The sequence below is a fragment of the Neolamprologus multifasciatus genome, chromosome 8 (genome assembly GCF_963576455.1).
Source record: "Neolamprologus multifasciatus chromosome 8, fNeoMul1.2, whole genome shotgun sequence".
In the NCBI taxonomy this organism is placed as follows: domain Eukaryota; kingdom Metazoa; phylum Chordata; class Actinopteri; order Cichliformes; family Cichlidae; genus Neolamprologus; species Neolamprologus multifasciatus.
The window spans coordinates 13,288,379-13,303,639 of record NC_140446.1 but is presented as its reverse complement, the minus strand read 5'-3'; the positions used below and the strand labels follow the sequence as shown (position 1 = coordinate 13,303,639).

Below are 15,261 nucleotides of genomic sequence, written 5' to 3'. Positions count from 1 at the left end.
AATACCTGATTTGTTAAATCAGGAACTCACAAAATACCAAAATATCACCACCGGTGGATCACTCCTCTCAGATGTTCTTATTTCAGTGCACTGTAACAAAAGCAAAAACAAACGTAACCAATAAAATACTCATCTAATAACAAATACTGGGGCCCGTTAGAACCATGTCCAAGCATAAAACCACCTTCCTCTCTCTTAGAGAAAGAAAACAATCCAAACCTCACTGATAAAATCAACCTCGTGTTAAGCAAAACCCAAAATCAACCAAAACTTCACCAGAAAGTGATAGGTTACGAGGCAGGGTGCACCCCGAACAGGTCACCAGTCTATCACCTAGAAACAAACAATCATTTACACTTACATTCACAGATAATTTAGAATCATCAATCAACCTAGCTCTAACAGCTGCATGACTTTTCACTGTGGCAGGAAACCAGAATACCCAGAGAGAAACCACTGCAAACTAGCCAGACTGTGGACTTGCACCCAGGACCTTCTTACTGTGGAGCGCAGCACTCACCAGCATGCCAACAATTGTAGGAAATACAGGGAAGCTATGATTTCCTGTTGAATTTTGTACAGATCTTTAAAGCCTGAGGCAATCGTGTTAAATACACGTGGGATACTTACGTAAATCCAAGGGCTGGCCCCCTTTTTCTCTTTTTCTTTTAAATTTATTTTTTCAGTGTGTTCCTCCTTCAATTAAATCTCAATCACAAAAATGTGGCGCTCCGAAATAAGGCTCACACCGTTAATTCATCATTTTCACTCTGTACCACTGCTCCTTATCAGGCTGTGTGAAGCACAGTCAACAATTCAGTCGAGGCCTTGAGCCATAAACAGACATCACTCACAGACATTGTTTTCATAACCAAACTGCCTTAGACCCTGTCCCCTAAATCTGCACAAATGCCCTCTGGGTGACATGAAATGCATTTAACCAAGTAACAATCAATGGCTTCTTGTTGTTGTAACAAATTCTGTATTTGGACGTTTGTGTGCAGCATTTTGCGTATCAGCATAGCATTTGTTAGTAAAGCATTCTTCATTGCAGCAGCGTGTGTGTATCACTCTTCATTGCACAAACATGTGTATGTGAGTGTGTGTGTGTGGATCACTTCTCAGTGAATTGAATCAGCATTTCGATTTGTGTGTGTGTGTGTGTGTATCATTTCTCAGTCAATCAATGAGTGCATATGTGTTCATATGTGTGTTTCTCTTGATTCTGAGTCAGTGTATGTAGATGTGTGTGTTTGTGTGTGTGTTTGTGTTCATCACTTTCCTGTTCTGGTGTTCTGGGTAAACCAGGGCCTGAAGCGTGCTCTGGGGTCCTGCCTCCCCCTTTCCAGTCCGTTTGCATCCCTTGGTGCTGCTGCCCAAAGTTCTGTCCATACTGGTTCTGGCCCCAATTGAGGCAGTCCTTTTCTCCAGTGTCCTGCATCTTCTCCTTGTCCAGCTCCTCCTGAGCCATGCTCAGTTTCTGCTCTGATGCCTTGAGCTCTTACTGAGGGCAGAAACCTCAGAGTCTTTTCCGTACACGTCAGATTGAAGTTTATTGATGTTTTCCTTGCTTTGCTTCCACGGCCTTCTGCAGCTCTGCTGTTCGGCTCTTCTCAGAGGTCAGCTCCTGGCCGAGCCCCGACACCTGTGCCTTCAGCTTATGTTCTTCTGCTGCTTTTGTCCAATCTGAGGTGCCTCCTGACCTCAGTCACTCATCGTGTCTCTGGCACGCCCTTTTTGCTGCCCGATCATCCGTGTTGGTCCATCACTGTCCTGCACAGTTTTAATGCAGAGTTGTTAAGGTCAGCATTCTTTTGCTCGGCCTCACTTTCATCCGGGCTTAATAGGTGTCTCGTCACAGCTCTGTCAGCTGAAGCCGTCTGGACATCTCCCCCGTGTAGTGAAACGGGCCTTGGATTTAACGTTCTCCGTCTCCGCTGCATGAGATCTCTTTCCTGCAGCACTGTTGACATTCTCAGGCTGTTGTTGTGGGTCCAGCTGCTGTAGCATTTAGTCAGGGTCACATCAAAGATGGTAGAAGGGAGAGCAAAGGTAGTAAAGGGGAGAGCAGGAGTCCAGGTCAGCCTCGGCTTTCCGGGCCGACAAAGCAGCCTGTAATCAAGCATAAAGAGAAAAAACAAAAACAAAACAAAAACAGACGAACAGGAAAATGATGTTGTTTTGGCTGTTATTCAGAGAGGGGCCAGGCCCTGTGTCAGCCTTCTCCCCCCCTTTTTTTGTTTTTTCTCACTATATAATCAACTCCTAACCCACCAAGTTGACAGGACAACACAGGTACACGTTAAAATTCTTAAGATCATGTTTAATAATTCAAAAAGGAATTTTATTTCATTCAATAATCACTTGTATTAATCAATCATAAGAAAACATGTCACAATTCGACTCTTTTAACCACTAAATTTATTATTTCATCACTGGTTTATCATACCAGTGTCTGTCTTTTTGAAGTCAAGTTGTTGTCCTGCAACCCAGAGAGTTTATTTGTTAGTAGTGGATAAACTTTATCATTTAACAACAGGTGTATGTTAAGTTTTGCTGCTTTAACCTTGCTGGAAAATCTTCACGTGTTCATGAGTGTAAGCTGTTTCTTCATTGCGTGTGTGCGTTTGTAGGTGGGTTATTTTAACTTTTTTTTCCCTTTTTTTTTTCTCCAACAGGGCATTTCTCTAATTGTGTGTGTTTTTAATTTTGTTTCCCAAATTTTGATTTCCCACCTTAAATAACCGCATTCCATGTCTTCAGCCAGAAATTAGAGCTTGCTTGTGAGATTCAGGGACACATGGTGCCAAAAACAATTCAGTGAAAAACTTGCCTGAACATTTCCAGTAATGGTAACCGATAACTGGAGGAGAATATGTCCTTTAAGCTTCTTTTCAGGGTGAGGACAACGTGAGAGGTCAAGCTGTAAAATTTTGAGCCAGAGCTTGGCCTGTCTGTCGTCCCAATTTTGTTAATCTATCCTTTTGCTGCTGTACTCAGGTTTCCAGGTTGAGAGAAATCCACCTGTATTAAGAGACTAAAACATTCATTTACTATTTTTCTTAAAACATCCATTTGGTTCATCTGCCTAGATTTTACTCTCTCTTTCTCTTGGTGCATAGTTCACACAGTCAGGCAGTTGCCTTTTATGGGCATGCAGATTTCCGGTCACCGACACTCACCCCCAGCAGCCGCCAAGCCATCTCTCCTATATCAAAACCCAGCCAAACATCAAACATTCACCGCAGTCATTCAAAAACTGTATTTATAATATTATATTCAACAAAATCAGCGTTTTAATTACAGGCATGTATCATTGTTTGCAAATCATACTTATAGAACTCAATAACACGCTAAACAGGAAGTCCTCTGTGGGCTTCACAGCAGCCACCTCATTTGCATGTTCACACACCGTCTAAACTAGCTCGCAGCGCGCTGTCGTCACACACAGCCTCGTTTCACACTCAACTCTCTATTATATTACAAAGACGTCTTATATTTACAATCACTCCTTCTTTATCACACAACTCCTTACTCTCCTTTGCCACAGCTGCAACCTCTAATTTTTCTCTGGCGCACTTCCAGGTCGCATGACCTGCAGCGCCCTCAACAACTCCTCTCTCTGCTTCTCAAAAGTTTTCCACTCACCCTGCACACCCCCTTTTCTATGTTAGACTTAAAACCCAACATTTTTACCCCACTACACACCTTTGAACCCCCCCAAATGACTTCACCGTTTGCAACAATTCACGACACGGTCTCCTGCCGCAATTTCTGCACAACACAAACACACTTTTAGACACAAATTATTCTGTTACTTTAATTGACTCCCGTACTTCTGACGAGACGCCGACTCTAACGGCGCTTTCACACAAACCGCACACCTCCTACTCTCTTCCTCTCTCTCTCCTTTTTTTTTTTTTTAACACCACAGAGTAATACACCCAATTTAGCCCGTCTATCTCTATGTGGCTCCAAATACCCTCTTTATTTAATTTAACACTCGTCAGGGGACAGGCAAACAACAATTTCAACCACTGAAACGAGGAATACAACCTTTTTCAACCTTTTTAACCTTATTTAACCTTATATAACCTTTTTCTCTGACTATTCTTAGAACTCAACCTTTGTTCGCAAAATGTGTCTTGTTCTATGTTCTCATCCAGAATAAAACGTAAACCCGTGATTACACAACCGTTTTCAATATTATTCTGTGGCTATGCGGGAGTCCTCAGTTCCCAAGTCACCACCTCGGCTAACCAAACGCCGCTGGACCTGACTGCGCGTCCACAGGCAGGGGGGTTGCCACACCATGAACAAAACCAATTTCCACAGGTCCACTAGGCATCAACCTTTGATCCTAAAATGTGTCTTTGCTCTAATGTCCTCCCATTCACACATTAACCGTCACTGTTACCGTGTTTATATTTCACACAGAAACACAGCAAGCGCGTCTCATCAGCAGTAATACACAGAAACACAGCAAGCGCGTCTCATCAGCAGTAATACACAGAAACACAGCAAGCGCGTCTCACCAGCAGAAACACACACAGAAACCTCTGAGCTCACCTTTGAAAATGCAAGCGCACCATAAGCTAGACTCTATTTCACCTCTATTTCATATTCTACACTTTGGCCGCGTTTTGGAAGCTTTTCCCCATTTCTTGCAACAGAAGCCAGTCATAGACAAAATTAATTATGTAGGGTAAAAGTGGGCTGCACTCTAGTCTCAACGTAGAATATGATTAGTATCTTGCTAGAGCCAGTTCCTATAACACACTGGAATTCTAGTCTCAACGTAGAATATTATTAGTATCTTGCTAGAAAATTCCTATAACACTTGAATTCAGCCTCAACTTATGTTGTTAGTATCTTGCGCCGAAAACCAGACACCGACAATTTAATGTGAAAATACGTGTAACCCAGCGAACAGATTAATTTGGAAAGCCCAATATGCACATTTGGTATTCATAATACAACAGGCTGTGCTTACCTTTTTATGTTTGGACCGTCCTCTGTTCGCCTCGCCCCACGATCTCACCACAGGCCAAATCTGCCCCTCCTCAGCACACCAAAGATCCGGGTCACCGGCACCAAGTTGTTGAATTCTCCCAGTTCTTTGAATCTTTGGGCTGAAGGAAGGACACTTACTCGGTGTATAAATGCTCAATCAACAATCCTTTATTTCCATACACTTTTCACACAATGAGCATAACAACCATCATGATGGGGAGAGATGCAGAGAGGGTCACAGCAAGTCTCAAAATGGTGATGTGTTACACAGCTTCTTATACTTTCCGCTGGCCCCCACCTGGTCGTAAACCTAAACATTCACACTCTCTTATCTGTCGCGGCGCCTAAGTTATGACCTCGGGCTCCCTGTCTTTCTACCCCCTACAAAGGTGGGGGCACAGAATGTTGTCTGCTTTTGCTGTTACGGTCAAAGGTCCTTCGCACGCAACCTTCTCAGAGAATGATTTAAGCAGTCTGACATGACAAGAAAACAGTGTAAAACATTCACAGCAGATAAATGGTGGCGCCCACCTGTCTAACAGAACCCAAAGGATGGTCACATTCTTTTAATCCCCAGAGATATACTTGAACTTTTGTCTATCCTACTACCAAAATATACTGAGACATTTTGTCTAACATACTATAAGAATATACTGCGAAGGGGGTCATGTTCTTTAACCTAATCTCACAAAATGCAATCTGGATCCCAGCTGAAACTGAACAAGGCAGCGATGAAATGCTGCCCCTCTGTGCTCAAACAAACGTTCGCAGCTTGAAAACGAGCATATTTCTAAAGCAATGAAAAGAAATATGCTGATTCAGGATTAGCAAGTTCTTTTGAAAGTTGACAGAAAAACCCAGTGCCTAATGTGTGACAGAACCAACGACAGCGGTTTTGCCACCTGCTCTCTGGAGCGGTGGCCCAGTTGTCTAGATGGGTTAAGATGCGGATTGTGTTGGGTCGTGCCGGGGGCCCATAGGTGGACACAAGGTGGGCATTTGCGCCAAGCTGACTGGAGGCATGGGTTCCAATCCCACTCCTGACATCACTTGCTTATTAAACATGAGATTGAAATGTTATGTGATGTCTTCCTTCAATAAAGAAGTTGCCACTAGATGGCAACTGCTTTGATAAGTTATGAACTTGAAATCTGGATTACTTAGTGTCGGGGGTGTCACCTACCTGCTTGGTCATTGTATGCTTTAATATACATGCCAAATATCCTTGTGCAATATACTGACCTCAAGTACCTCTCTCATGCGTCTATCGGAGTCTGAATGTTGTTGAGATACCAGACAGCCAAATTCACTCCAGATACAGACTGCTCCGTTACATCTATGTCCACTGTGAATGACCATCTTTGAACAGAGCTGGTGGCATAGGGCACCAACTGTCTGACATCTATAATCCAGTGTTGAGATACCTTCCCAGAAGCCTTAACGCCCATTCATATCCTGGGTCATTTGACCTCAGGAAATCACATGATAGGTTGGGGCTAGGTTTCACAATGAGCTCACCCAAATCCTTGGCTGCTTGTGACCTACACCCGTTTTCACACCTTGGCTCGTGTCATTAGAGAGAGGATCATTAGGGGGTCCCTCGACCCTCTTGGGCAGACACTCCCATAGGCCTTAAATCTGGGACTCTTCACCATTTGCCCCTAGAACCGAAGAAGCTTCTCGGATGAGAGGTGAAACGTCTTCAAGCAACTTAAAGAAGTTTAACGAAGTTTCCAAGCTCCTTAGACTACAATGACCTGGATGACCGAGAATCTTCACAGACATCCATTACAACTTCCTTCACCAAGTCGATCTCAGCCTGCAAAAATACATAGATCTAAACCTCAAATCTCACAAATGTGCTTTAGATGTGAAGTAGAAGTCAGTTCCTTTCTGTACTGCAACTTGGTCACATTCATTTATCACATAGTTGAAGAAATGTCTCATCACTCATCCAAGTGACTTCTTGAATCTCAGCTGAATATGTGTTGGTAAAGCAGAGGTGTAATAGTCTGCCAATCTGATCAGTTGTAAAGGTGTCTTGATCTGGTAGTCTGTCATGTGGATTCTGTATCAACAAGGGAAAATGTGTCAGGATGGCCGAGCGGTCTATGGCGCTGCGTTCAGGTCGCAGTCTCTCCTGGAGGCGTGGGTTCAAATCCCACTCCTGACATCCCTTGCTTATTAAACTCAAGACTGAAATGTTATGTGATGTCTTCCTTCAATAAAGGAGTTGCCACCAAATGGCAACTGCTTTGACAAGTTATGAACTTGAAATCTGGTTTAGTTAGTGTGTTAGGGGTGCTGTAGTGCAGGTCACCTACCAGGTTGGTGATGGGATGCTTTAATCTACATGCTAAATATCCTTGTGCAAGTACCTCTCTCATGCGTCTACCGGAGTCCGAATGTTTTGCAAAATCAATTGTTCAATGGCTCAGGGGGTTGGGAAGCGCATCTGTAACCAGAAGGTCGCCGGTTCGATCCCCGGCCTCCCTGTCTGTCCTCTCACTCTCTGTGAGAGTGAATGAATAGTGGCATTGTAAAGCGCTTTGGGTGCCTTGAAAAGTGCTATATAAATCCAATCCATTATTATTATTATTAAAATTAAAGCTTAAGCAACTCCATTAAAAATGCAAGATATTAACAGCATGTTATTTTGCTTTTCCTTTAACTGCCCAGAAAAAAAAAAACATTGGAGAAAAGTGAAGTGAAATTTATTGAGGAATGGCAACTGAAGCTTACATTTAAATACAGCTCAAAGATTTTCTGGTGCTGGTGTCACCAGAAAATTCCCACTGGAAATACTCGGGAAACTTCTAAATTGGGGGTTTTGTACAGATGAGACTTCTGGGATATTTTGGCACTAGTTCAGAGATATAGTTGAGAAAATAAAAACAGTCAAAAATTAACAGAGTTAATGCATCGTGGTTAACATCTCCCACAGGCACACTTCATTAAGTCAGTCATAAATAAACTAAACCGGAAAAAAAACATCCAATATCATCAGTCTGTAAGTGACCTCAGGAAATCGTTTTGCCCAGAAGGAATTCAGCATATTCTTTCCTGCGCAGCACCCGCTGCATTTTGAACTTATTGGGTGAGGTGCTCGAGTACGCCATCATCTGCTTACGAAGTTTGTTAAACGCTCCCTCTGCCACCAGCTGCACTCTCATTGGCCCGATGCTGCCTTTGATACGGAAGGATTTGTAGACGGCCGAATCCTGCTGGAGAGAAATGTCCAGCTGGGAAGCAAGAGAGGAAACACCAAACAGAAAGACAAGGTAGAGTGATTTAATGACAGACTGTAAACATGCTGCCTGTTGGTGAACCTTCATTAGGATTTCTCTTACCTTATGTCGTTGTTCCTCTGTAAGCCTCCTCACACCTTTCAGCTCTAAGAACACCTGGTAGTGAGGATCCGAGCCACCAATTGTATCTCCTGCAATGCCACAATAAATAAAATAAAATATGGTGCAAAGGGTTCAATAGTTTTTGCGTCATATTCCAACTTCTTCTATGATTTAAGTGTATAAACAAGAACAAATATTACCCAGGATGCCGCTCTCAGCACAGCAGTAGTCAACCAGCTGAGCTCCTGGCCACTGAGCGACGGCCTTCTTCAAAGCACTGAGGAACAACGCTTCTGACACTTTCTCTCCTCGAACATTCAGCATTTGACCTCGTCTAATGGAGCATGGAAGCAAGGAGAAAGTATCGTGTCATGCTTTATATATATACACAGACACAGCATAAGAAAAACTGTACGGCTGTCCAGTGCTGTACCTGTACTGAAACTCTACGATGGGACACTGGTTGTGAAATCCAACAACTTTTACAATGTCTCCGATGCGATATCTGTAACAAGGGAAATATACAGGTAAATATGAGAGTTTGTTATAGTTGTAATATCACATTTTAATTGCAGTGATGGTCATACAGAGCCACCGGAAAAATCTGATTTTACACTCATCAGCAACTTTGTTAAGTACACCTGTTCAACTACTCATTAACACAAATATCTAATGAGCCACTCAGAAACTTGGTGCACACAGAGATGTAGCCATGGTCAAGATAACCCACTGAAGTTCATACCAGGTGTTAAAATGGGTCAGAAAGTTGATCTAAGTGACTAAATGTGGCATGGTTGTTGGTGTCTGCAGGGATTTCACCACACAATCATGTCTAGGGTTTCCAGAGAATGGCACGGAAAAGAGAAAATATCCAGTGAGCGGCAGATCTCTGGTAGAAATGCTTTGCTGATGTCAGAGCTCAAAGGAGGGTGGCCAGAATGAGTTGAGCCTATAGGAAGGCAACAGAAACTCAGATAATGACTTGTTGCAACCAAATTATCAAGAAGAGCATTTCTATAATCACAGTGCATTGAACTATGAAGCAGATGGGTACAGCAGCAGAAGACCACATCAGCTGCCACTCGTACTCTGCAATATTCTTGATATTTATTTAGAATCACCTCTTGATATTTATAATTGAGTGATTTGTATATATTAGTGCCATTTCTTAAATTTGTAAAATCTGTAACATACTGTATTGTTTAAATAGTTTAGTCTGTTACTGTTACCGACTTGGAGCAACTGTAATCCACATTTATTCCCACAAGTAATCTGATTCTGATGAACAGGAAACTGAGGCTATTATTCACATAGGGTCACCAAATTTGGACAAGATTGGAAAAAGTTGCCTAGAGTTTCATTTTTTGCTCCACCATTTGGAGAGAGGGTCAGAATTTGGCATAAACAACATGAAAGCCTTGTTGTAACAATCGTTCAGGCAGATGGTGGTGGTAGCATAATGGTGTCAGGGATATTTTCTTTGTCTCCTTGGTACCAAAATCCTTTTAAACTCCACAGCCTCCAACTGAATAGTGATGCTGACCATGTCCATCCCTTTATGACCACAGTGTACCCATCTTCTGATGGTTGCTTCCGGTAGGATACCACACTATGTTACAAAGCTCAATCAAGTCTCAAAAGAGTTTCTTGAGTTCATTGTACTCAGATGACCTCCATAGTCACAAAGGTCTCAGTCCAATAGAGCATTTGTGGAACGGGAGATTCCCATCATGTCAACACTGACCAAATTCTCTCTGGAATGTTTCCAGTACCGTGTTGAATCTTTGCTGTGAAGAATTAAGAAAAAAGGATGTCCAACCTAAAAGTAGTGAAGTGTACCTAATAAAGTGTTACATATCAAACATGAACACTTCCATTTGATTCTTAAACAGATTTAGAACATGTTAAAATGCAGTGTGACCCATCACAATCATGAGGACGTAAACATACAGCTGCAGTTATTTATATTTGTTTGTAGATGAAATCAAACCTGTAAAGTCCTGAAGCATTTGTGACAAGCAGCTCATAGTTTTCTCCCTCCTTCACCTCCTCCATCAGCAGAGTGTGAGGGGCCTCCTCATCCAAGCTGCTCTTTGGGAGGAACTCGCAGAACATTGAGCGAGGGCACAGCAAGTAACGTCTTTCTGACTCCTGAGGCCACAGGTTCACCCCAATTAAACCTGCAGGGGCACAGATAATGAGAGCAAATGCTGACCTCATCCACATATAGAAACCCTACAAATGCCCAACTGCAACGGTTTTTAATTAAACAGCTTAAAAATGTAAATGAAGGCTATTACCTTCAGTAGCAGCATAGAAGGGCGAGTAGAAAGGCACTCCTTTGCAGTAACTCTCCCTCAACATTTCACCGTAGATCTGATTGGAGCCTGAGTCCACTGCCAGGACCAGGTTCAGATGAGGCCACAGGCGCTTGGCAATCCCCCTGAAGCCGTCCTGGAAGTGGGCCCGGAGTTGGGCAGCTCTCTGTGGGTCTGGCTTCATTAGCGCTTCAAGCTTGGCCCTCACTTTGGGCTCCAGAGACAGAGCAGTGCTGATTTTCCCCCGTTCAATGTCCTCCACAAGTTCCTGCCAACGCTCCTATGAGATCGAGAGCATATTAGGGAGAAATGACTTGCCCAAGCCTTTATTCATAAAGCAATTAACACAAATGTTTTAATCAGTCAGTGGGAGCTAAACACCTGACTCAAGATTTCATCTTGTTTTACTAGATGATGTCCCAGTGAGAACGAAATGAGGCACATGTGAAGGACAACAACAGCCTGCTACTGCTCAATGAAACGTTGTCTCTTAAAATAGACAAGAAATAACATTGCTAATGCTTTTCTTTGAAGGATGGAATGGATGAATTACTTTACATACTTTACGGTTTCCCATTAAGTCCTGTTTTTATGCCTCTACTCACATAAAAAAGAAAGAAAGACACAAAAACAACAAAAGTAACTCATTCCAGACAAACAACTGGGTACCTGTAGGGCACTGAAGGCATAGAAAACTGTGGAGGCGAAGTTGGACTCCAGAGTTCCCACATTAGGATCTTTCAGCGCAAAAAGAAGATGCAAATAGAGCGTGTCCTTCTCACTGGGAACCTGAAGAAACATACGATTTTATTACCGAATCGGTCATACAAAGGCTGACCACTTGTTAGGCTTGCTGATTGTACCTTGAAGGCAGGTGCTGGAGTCGTGTACGGGTTTAGGATGTGGCGTGAGGAGGCTGGTGTCGAGGAGTTTGGTCCGATGGGAATTCCAGCCTCAGACTGCCGAAAAGTAGGAGTGTAAAAGAACTTGGTGGTGCGTTGAAGGCTCTTGGTCTCAGGGAATGCCTGCTGCATGGCATCTAAGCACACAGTCACTCCCTGATGGAAACACACAGCGAGTATTATTAGTAAAATTTCCTTGCGCAGCGCATGGGCTACACCGTCATCATCATCATCAAGGAGTGACTTCACCTGCAGGAAGAACTCAGTGTTGGTGTCCTTAGTGCTGAGCAGCATGGCACTGGATCCTGATGTCCCGGAGGTCATGGCCAGAATTAATGGCTTCTCTGCAATGATGAGCTTCTCTTCTCCAGCTGCGATGCGGTTGATTAGGTCTTGATAGTGCGTGTATGTAGTAATAGGATGGCATGCCTGAAATTCTTTAATATCTAGAAAATAAACAGATTTCATTATTTAAATCAAAACTGTATTGACACCTCTAATTTATCTTTCATCATTTAAGCACAAGTATCAAACAGTCCCCAATTTCAGCATCGCAATTCTCAGGACCTGCTGCATTGTCCGTGCCCATCGGGAACACTGGGACATTTCCCAGTATACTCAGGGTCATTTAATACCCTGGCCTGCTGTGAATAGTTTAAACAGCAACATTACAACAAGCAGAAATGAGTTGGTGGTCCTCTCAGAAACCACACTCTCATCCACAGACTATATGATACTGCTGCTATATGTGCACAGGGCATAGGCAGGTGAACCATGGACACAAGTAAATTCAGACTCCAGCAAGACACACAGCACGCAGCAGCTTCTATATCAAAACTATTTAAGTGAAGCAATGAAATTGTGGAGGGGAAGAAAAAGAGAAAGTCACAAGTAGGCATCTTAACTCTGTGGTAATCAGGATAATTTTCATCTCAGATGATCATAGAAATAGTGTAGTACTTTTTAAATCAATACTAAGGGTGTTGTAGTACAGGAATGAAAAGAGTGATACTAAAAAAAATATGACTGTAACGTTAATAATACACATATAAACATAAATGATGGTAGTTGTATTTGATTTCATCTCGCTACAGGTGTACAGGCTACATGTGTTTTCAGTGTCAATTATCTGACAAAAAATGAGAAAAATATGAGAAAAATAAACTGATTTTGACTTACAGCATTATTCCTCTTCCCTCCAATATTTCCTACAAATATTACTGTAATAACATAAAATTAATTCATTTGGAAACCCTTTGGCACAACTAAATAACAAATCAGCACATGGAGTTAAGTCTACAAAACAAGCCAAATTCCACTCAATGCATGAAATGCTGTTTCAGTCACCTGTACGCTGAAAATGTCTCGGGGACATTTGTTCATTGAAAACAATAAATTTGATGACACAGGTTTAAAACAAAATAAAAAGAAATTTTAAAAAAGCTTGACTTGCTCACAAAACAATAAAAATTGTGAACAGATAGATGCAGCTTTAATTATTTTTGGATAGCAACACATTTAAAATAGGAATCAAATCAATATGAAGTTGTGATTTGTCGCCGTTCTTTAAGGACTCTGGTGGCAGCTGGTGGCACGAGTTTTTTCCTTTAATGTGTCACCCCGGTCTTCCCAAGCGTTAACACTGAATAAACACAAATGTCTTCACACTACCTGCTTGCTAAACTAACGCCATCTACTTCACTGCTTACCTTTTATTGAGCTGAAGTCGTACGGTCTTCCATAATACGTATCTCCGTTTTTACGCAAGCGCTTCAGCAGCGTCTCCTGTTGGACTTCTTTGACTTTGAGTGTGTCTGCTTCAAGTTTCCTTCTCTGCCGCCTGCCCAGCCAGCCTACAACCTTCACCGCTACATGCTGGCTCAGAAGGCTGCTTAACGTCCGGTTTTCAACCTTTATCTTCAAGATTAGTGCCATCCCGGCCACAGAGCACAAACCGATGACAGCGGGGAGAGGGGTCGGCATGGCTGTTACACAAGACACACAAAAACACAGAGGAGCCAGGTGGGGGCGCTGTTAGTCAGCATTAGACCGTTACCTTTCTTCTCATCTACAAACAAGAGTACGCAGTCTACCGTGAAAGTGCGCAATCCTGTCGAGACAGGATGGTTTTTATTTCGCTATTTCGCGCACTCATTCACCGCTTACCGGGAATCTGTCCGCTGATGGCCAGGGCGACCGATAAAACCGCAAAACAAAGCGGAAGTGCAACGCGAAACCAAGAGGAAGACATCTTGAGCATTAAATAAGATGTGATGTCCCCGTGGTTATAATAATTAGTGTCTATAAAAAGCCTTTGGACTGCATTTCCACGCCCAAAAAAGCGTGTCAACTTTTACTTTCGCCGCTGTCTGTGCTGCTTCCGTATTTGGGTCAGAACTAGACGCTGATTGGTTTGACTAAATCATGACGTAATAAACCTGGAAATACCAACTAAAACAAAAAAACAAAAAAAACCCTTATATTTTATTTATCTGTTTTTGCTTTAAATGTAGCACCACTGCCTGGATAATGCTATAGAGTCCGTGGTTGTGATTGCACAACAAAGAAAGTCAATCTGCAAGTTAGATTCTTATTAAATATTTCTTACATAAAACACGGGAGTGTGAGGGTTTGTGGACATATATACTACCAGTCAAAAGTTTGACCACACCTCATTTAATGTTTTTCTTTATTTTCATGGCTATTTACATTGTAGATTCTCACTTAAGGCATCAAACTATGAATGAATACATAGATTTATGTAGTAAACAAAAAAGTGTTTTATATTTTAGATTCTTACAAACAGCCACCACTGTTTCAGTCCCTGAAACAGTCACATGGGGGAGGGGGGCACACCTACACACTGTAAAATAGTTTCAGAAAACTGTGAAGAAGTCCATGATTTTCAAAAATGTCTTATCTGTGACTGTCAGGATTCTGCATCTTTCAGTCTAACGTACTTATGTATGTCAGATATGTTACACAAAAAATTTACAAAAAAAGGACCCTGGGACGACACCCCGAAGTCAGGTGTCTGCCTCCTGCTGGTTCCTGTGCCCGACGTCGTACAGGAAAGTAAACAGCAGTGAGGTTTGTGGGGTTACTGAAGTTTGGCTAGCTGGTATATAATGATGTGCTATGTGATCGCTAGCGACACAGCTATGTTAGCATGATATATAAACAGTGAAGCTGGAGGACGAAGTCGCTAGATGACGTCATCGCCTAATTTGCATAATTGGTCATGTAATTATAAAGGACCCTGTAGGAGAGAGAAATAACATCATGGAAGAGACATAAAGTCAGTAAAAACACCCTAAAACCATTTAGTACATATTTAAAACCACACATTAAATTTCTTTTAGCAATTATTGTTTTTTTAAATGTCACAATTCCAACCCTCCTCCTTTATCCGGACTTGTGACCGGGAAAACTGACCCGAAATAGGCACTCTGGCAGAGTTACTTTTTTGTTTACGTGTCTGTGTGTGTCTTTTAAAGAATTTTAAACCTTGGGATCCACAAAAAAGTAAGAGTAAAAGTAGAACATTTTTAACCATAACGTTATTAACGAACTACATTAATCAAAAATGGACATAGCAAGCATCACCAGACAGCTTCAGTCGAAATTGGATGTAGAAGATGAAGGTAAGGCTCTGCAAGGACATCCGATTTCTAAGTT

At 42.2% G+C, this 15,261-nt stretch overlaps 1 protein-coding gene and 1 non-coding gene across 2 annotated transcripts; one reads left to right on the top strand and one right to left on the bottom strand.

The window, feature by feature from the left end:
* Positions 1-7,103: 7,103 nt before the first annotated feature.
* Positions 7,104-7,186, top strand: trnal-cag (transfer RNA leucine (anticodon CAG)). Its single transcript has one exon. It is a non-coding gene; the product is annotated as a tRNA-Leu (tRNA).
* A 524-nt stretch (positions 7,187-7,710) lies between these two features.
* LOC146512653 (GH3 domain-containing protein-like) lies at positions 7,711-14,025 on the bottom strand. The gene is made up of 11 exons (XM_085171298.1): positions 13,750-14,025; positions 13,293-13,568; positions 11,833-12,029; positions 11,545-11,739; positions 11,351-11,470; positions 10,664-10,961; positions 10,354-10,543; positions 8,797-8,868; positions 8,564-8,697; positions 8,364-8,452; positions 7,711-8,255 (listed from the first exon to the last, which is right to left on the bottom strand). The coding sequence occupies exons 1-11, from the start codon at positions 13,841-13,843 to the stop codon at positions 8,034-8,036; spliced, it is 1,887 nt and encodes a 628-aa protein (XP_085027424.1). The 5' UTR covers positions 13,844-14,025; the 3' UTR covers positions 7,711-8,033.
* Positions 14,026-15,261: the final 1,236 nt, after the last annotated feature.

What these genes read in the sequence shown, in the direction of transcription:
- LOC146512653 (XM_085171298.1), bottom strand. Translation starts at nt 13,843, where the DNA reads ATGCTCAAGATGTCTTCCTCTTGGTTTCGCGTTGCACTTCCGCTTTGT. An exon ending in CGACTTCAGCTCAATAAAAG is followed by an intron (nt 12,030 to 13,292) that starts GTAAGCAGTGAA and finishes TTTATTTTCTAG; the next exon opens with ATATTAAAGAATTTCAGGCA. An exon ending in ACACTGAGTTCTTCCTGCAG is followed by an intron (nt 11,740 to 11,832) that starts GTGAAGTCACTC and finishes TGTTTCCATCAG; the next exon opens with GGAGTGACTGTGTGCTTAGA.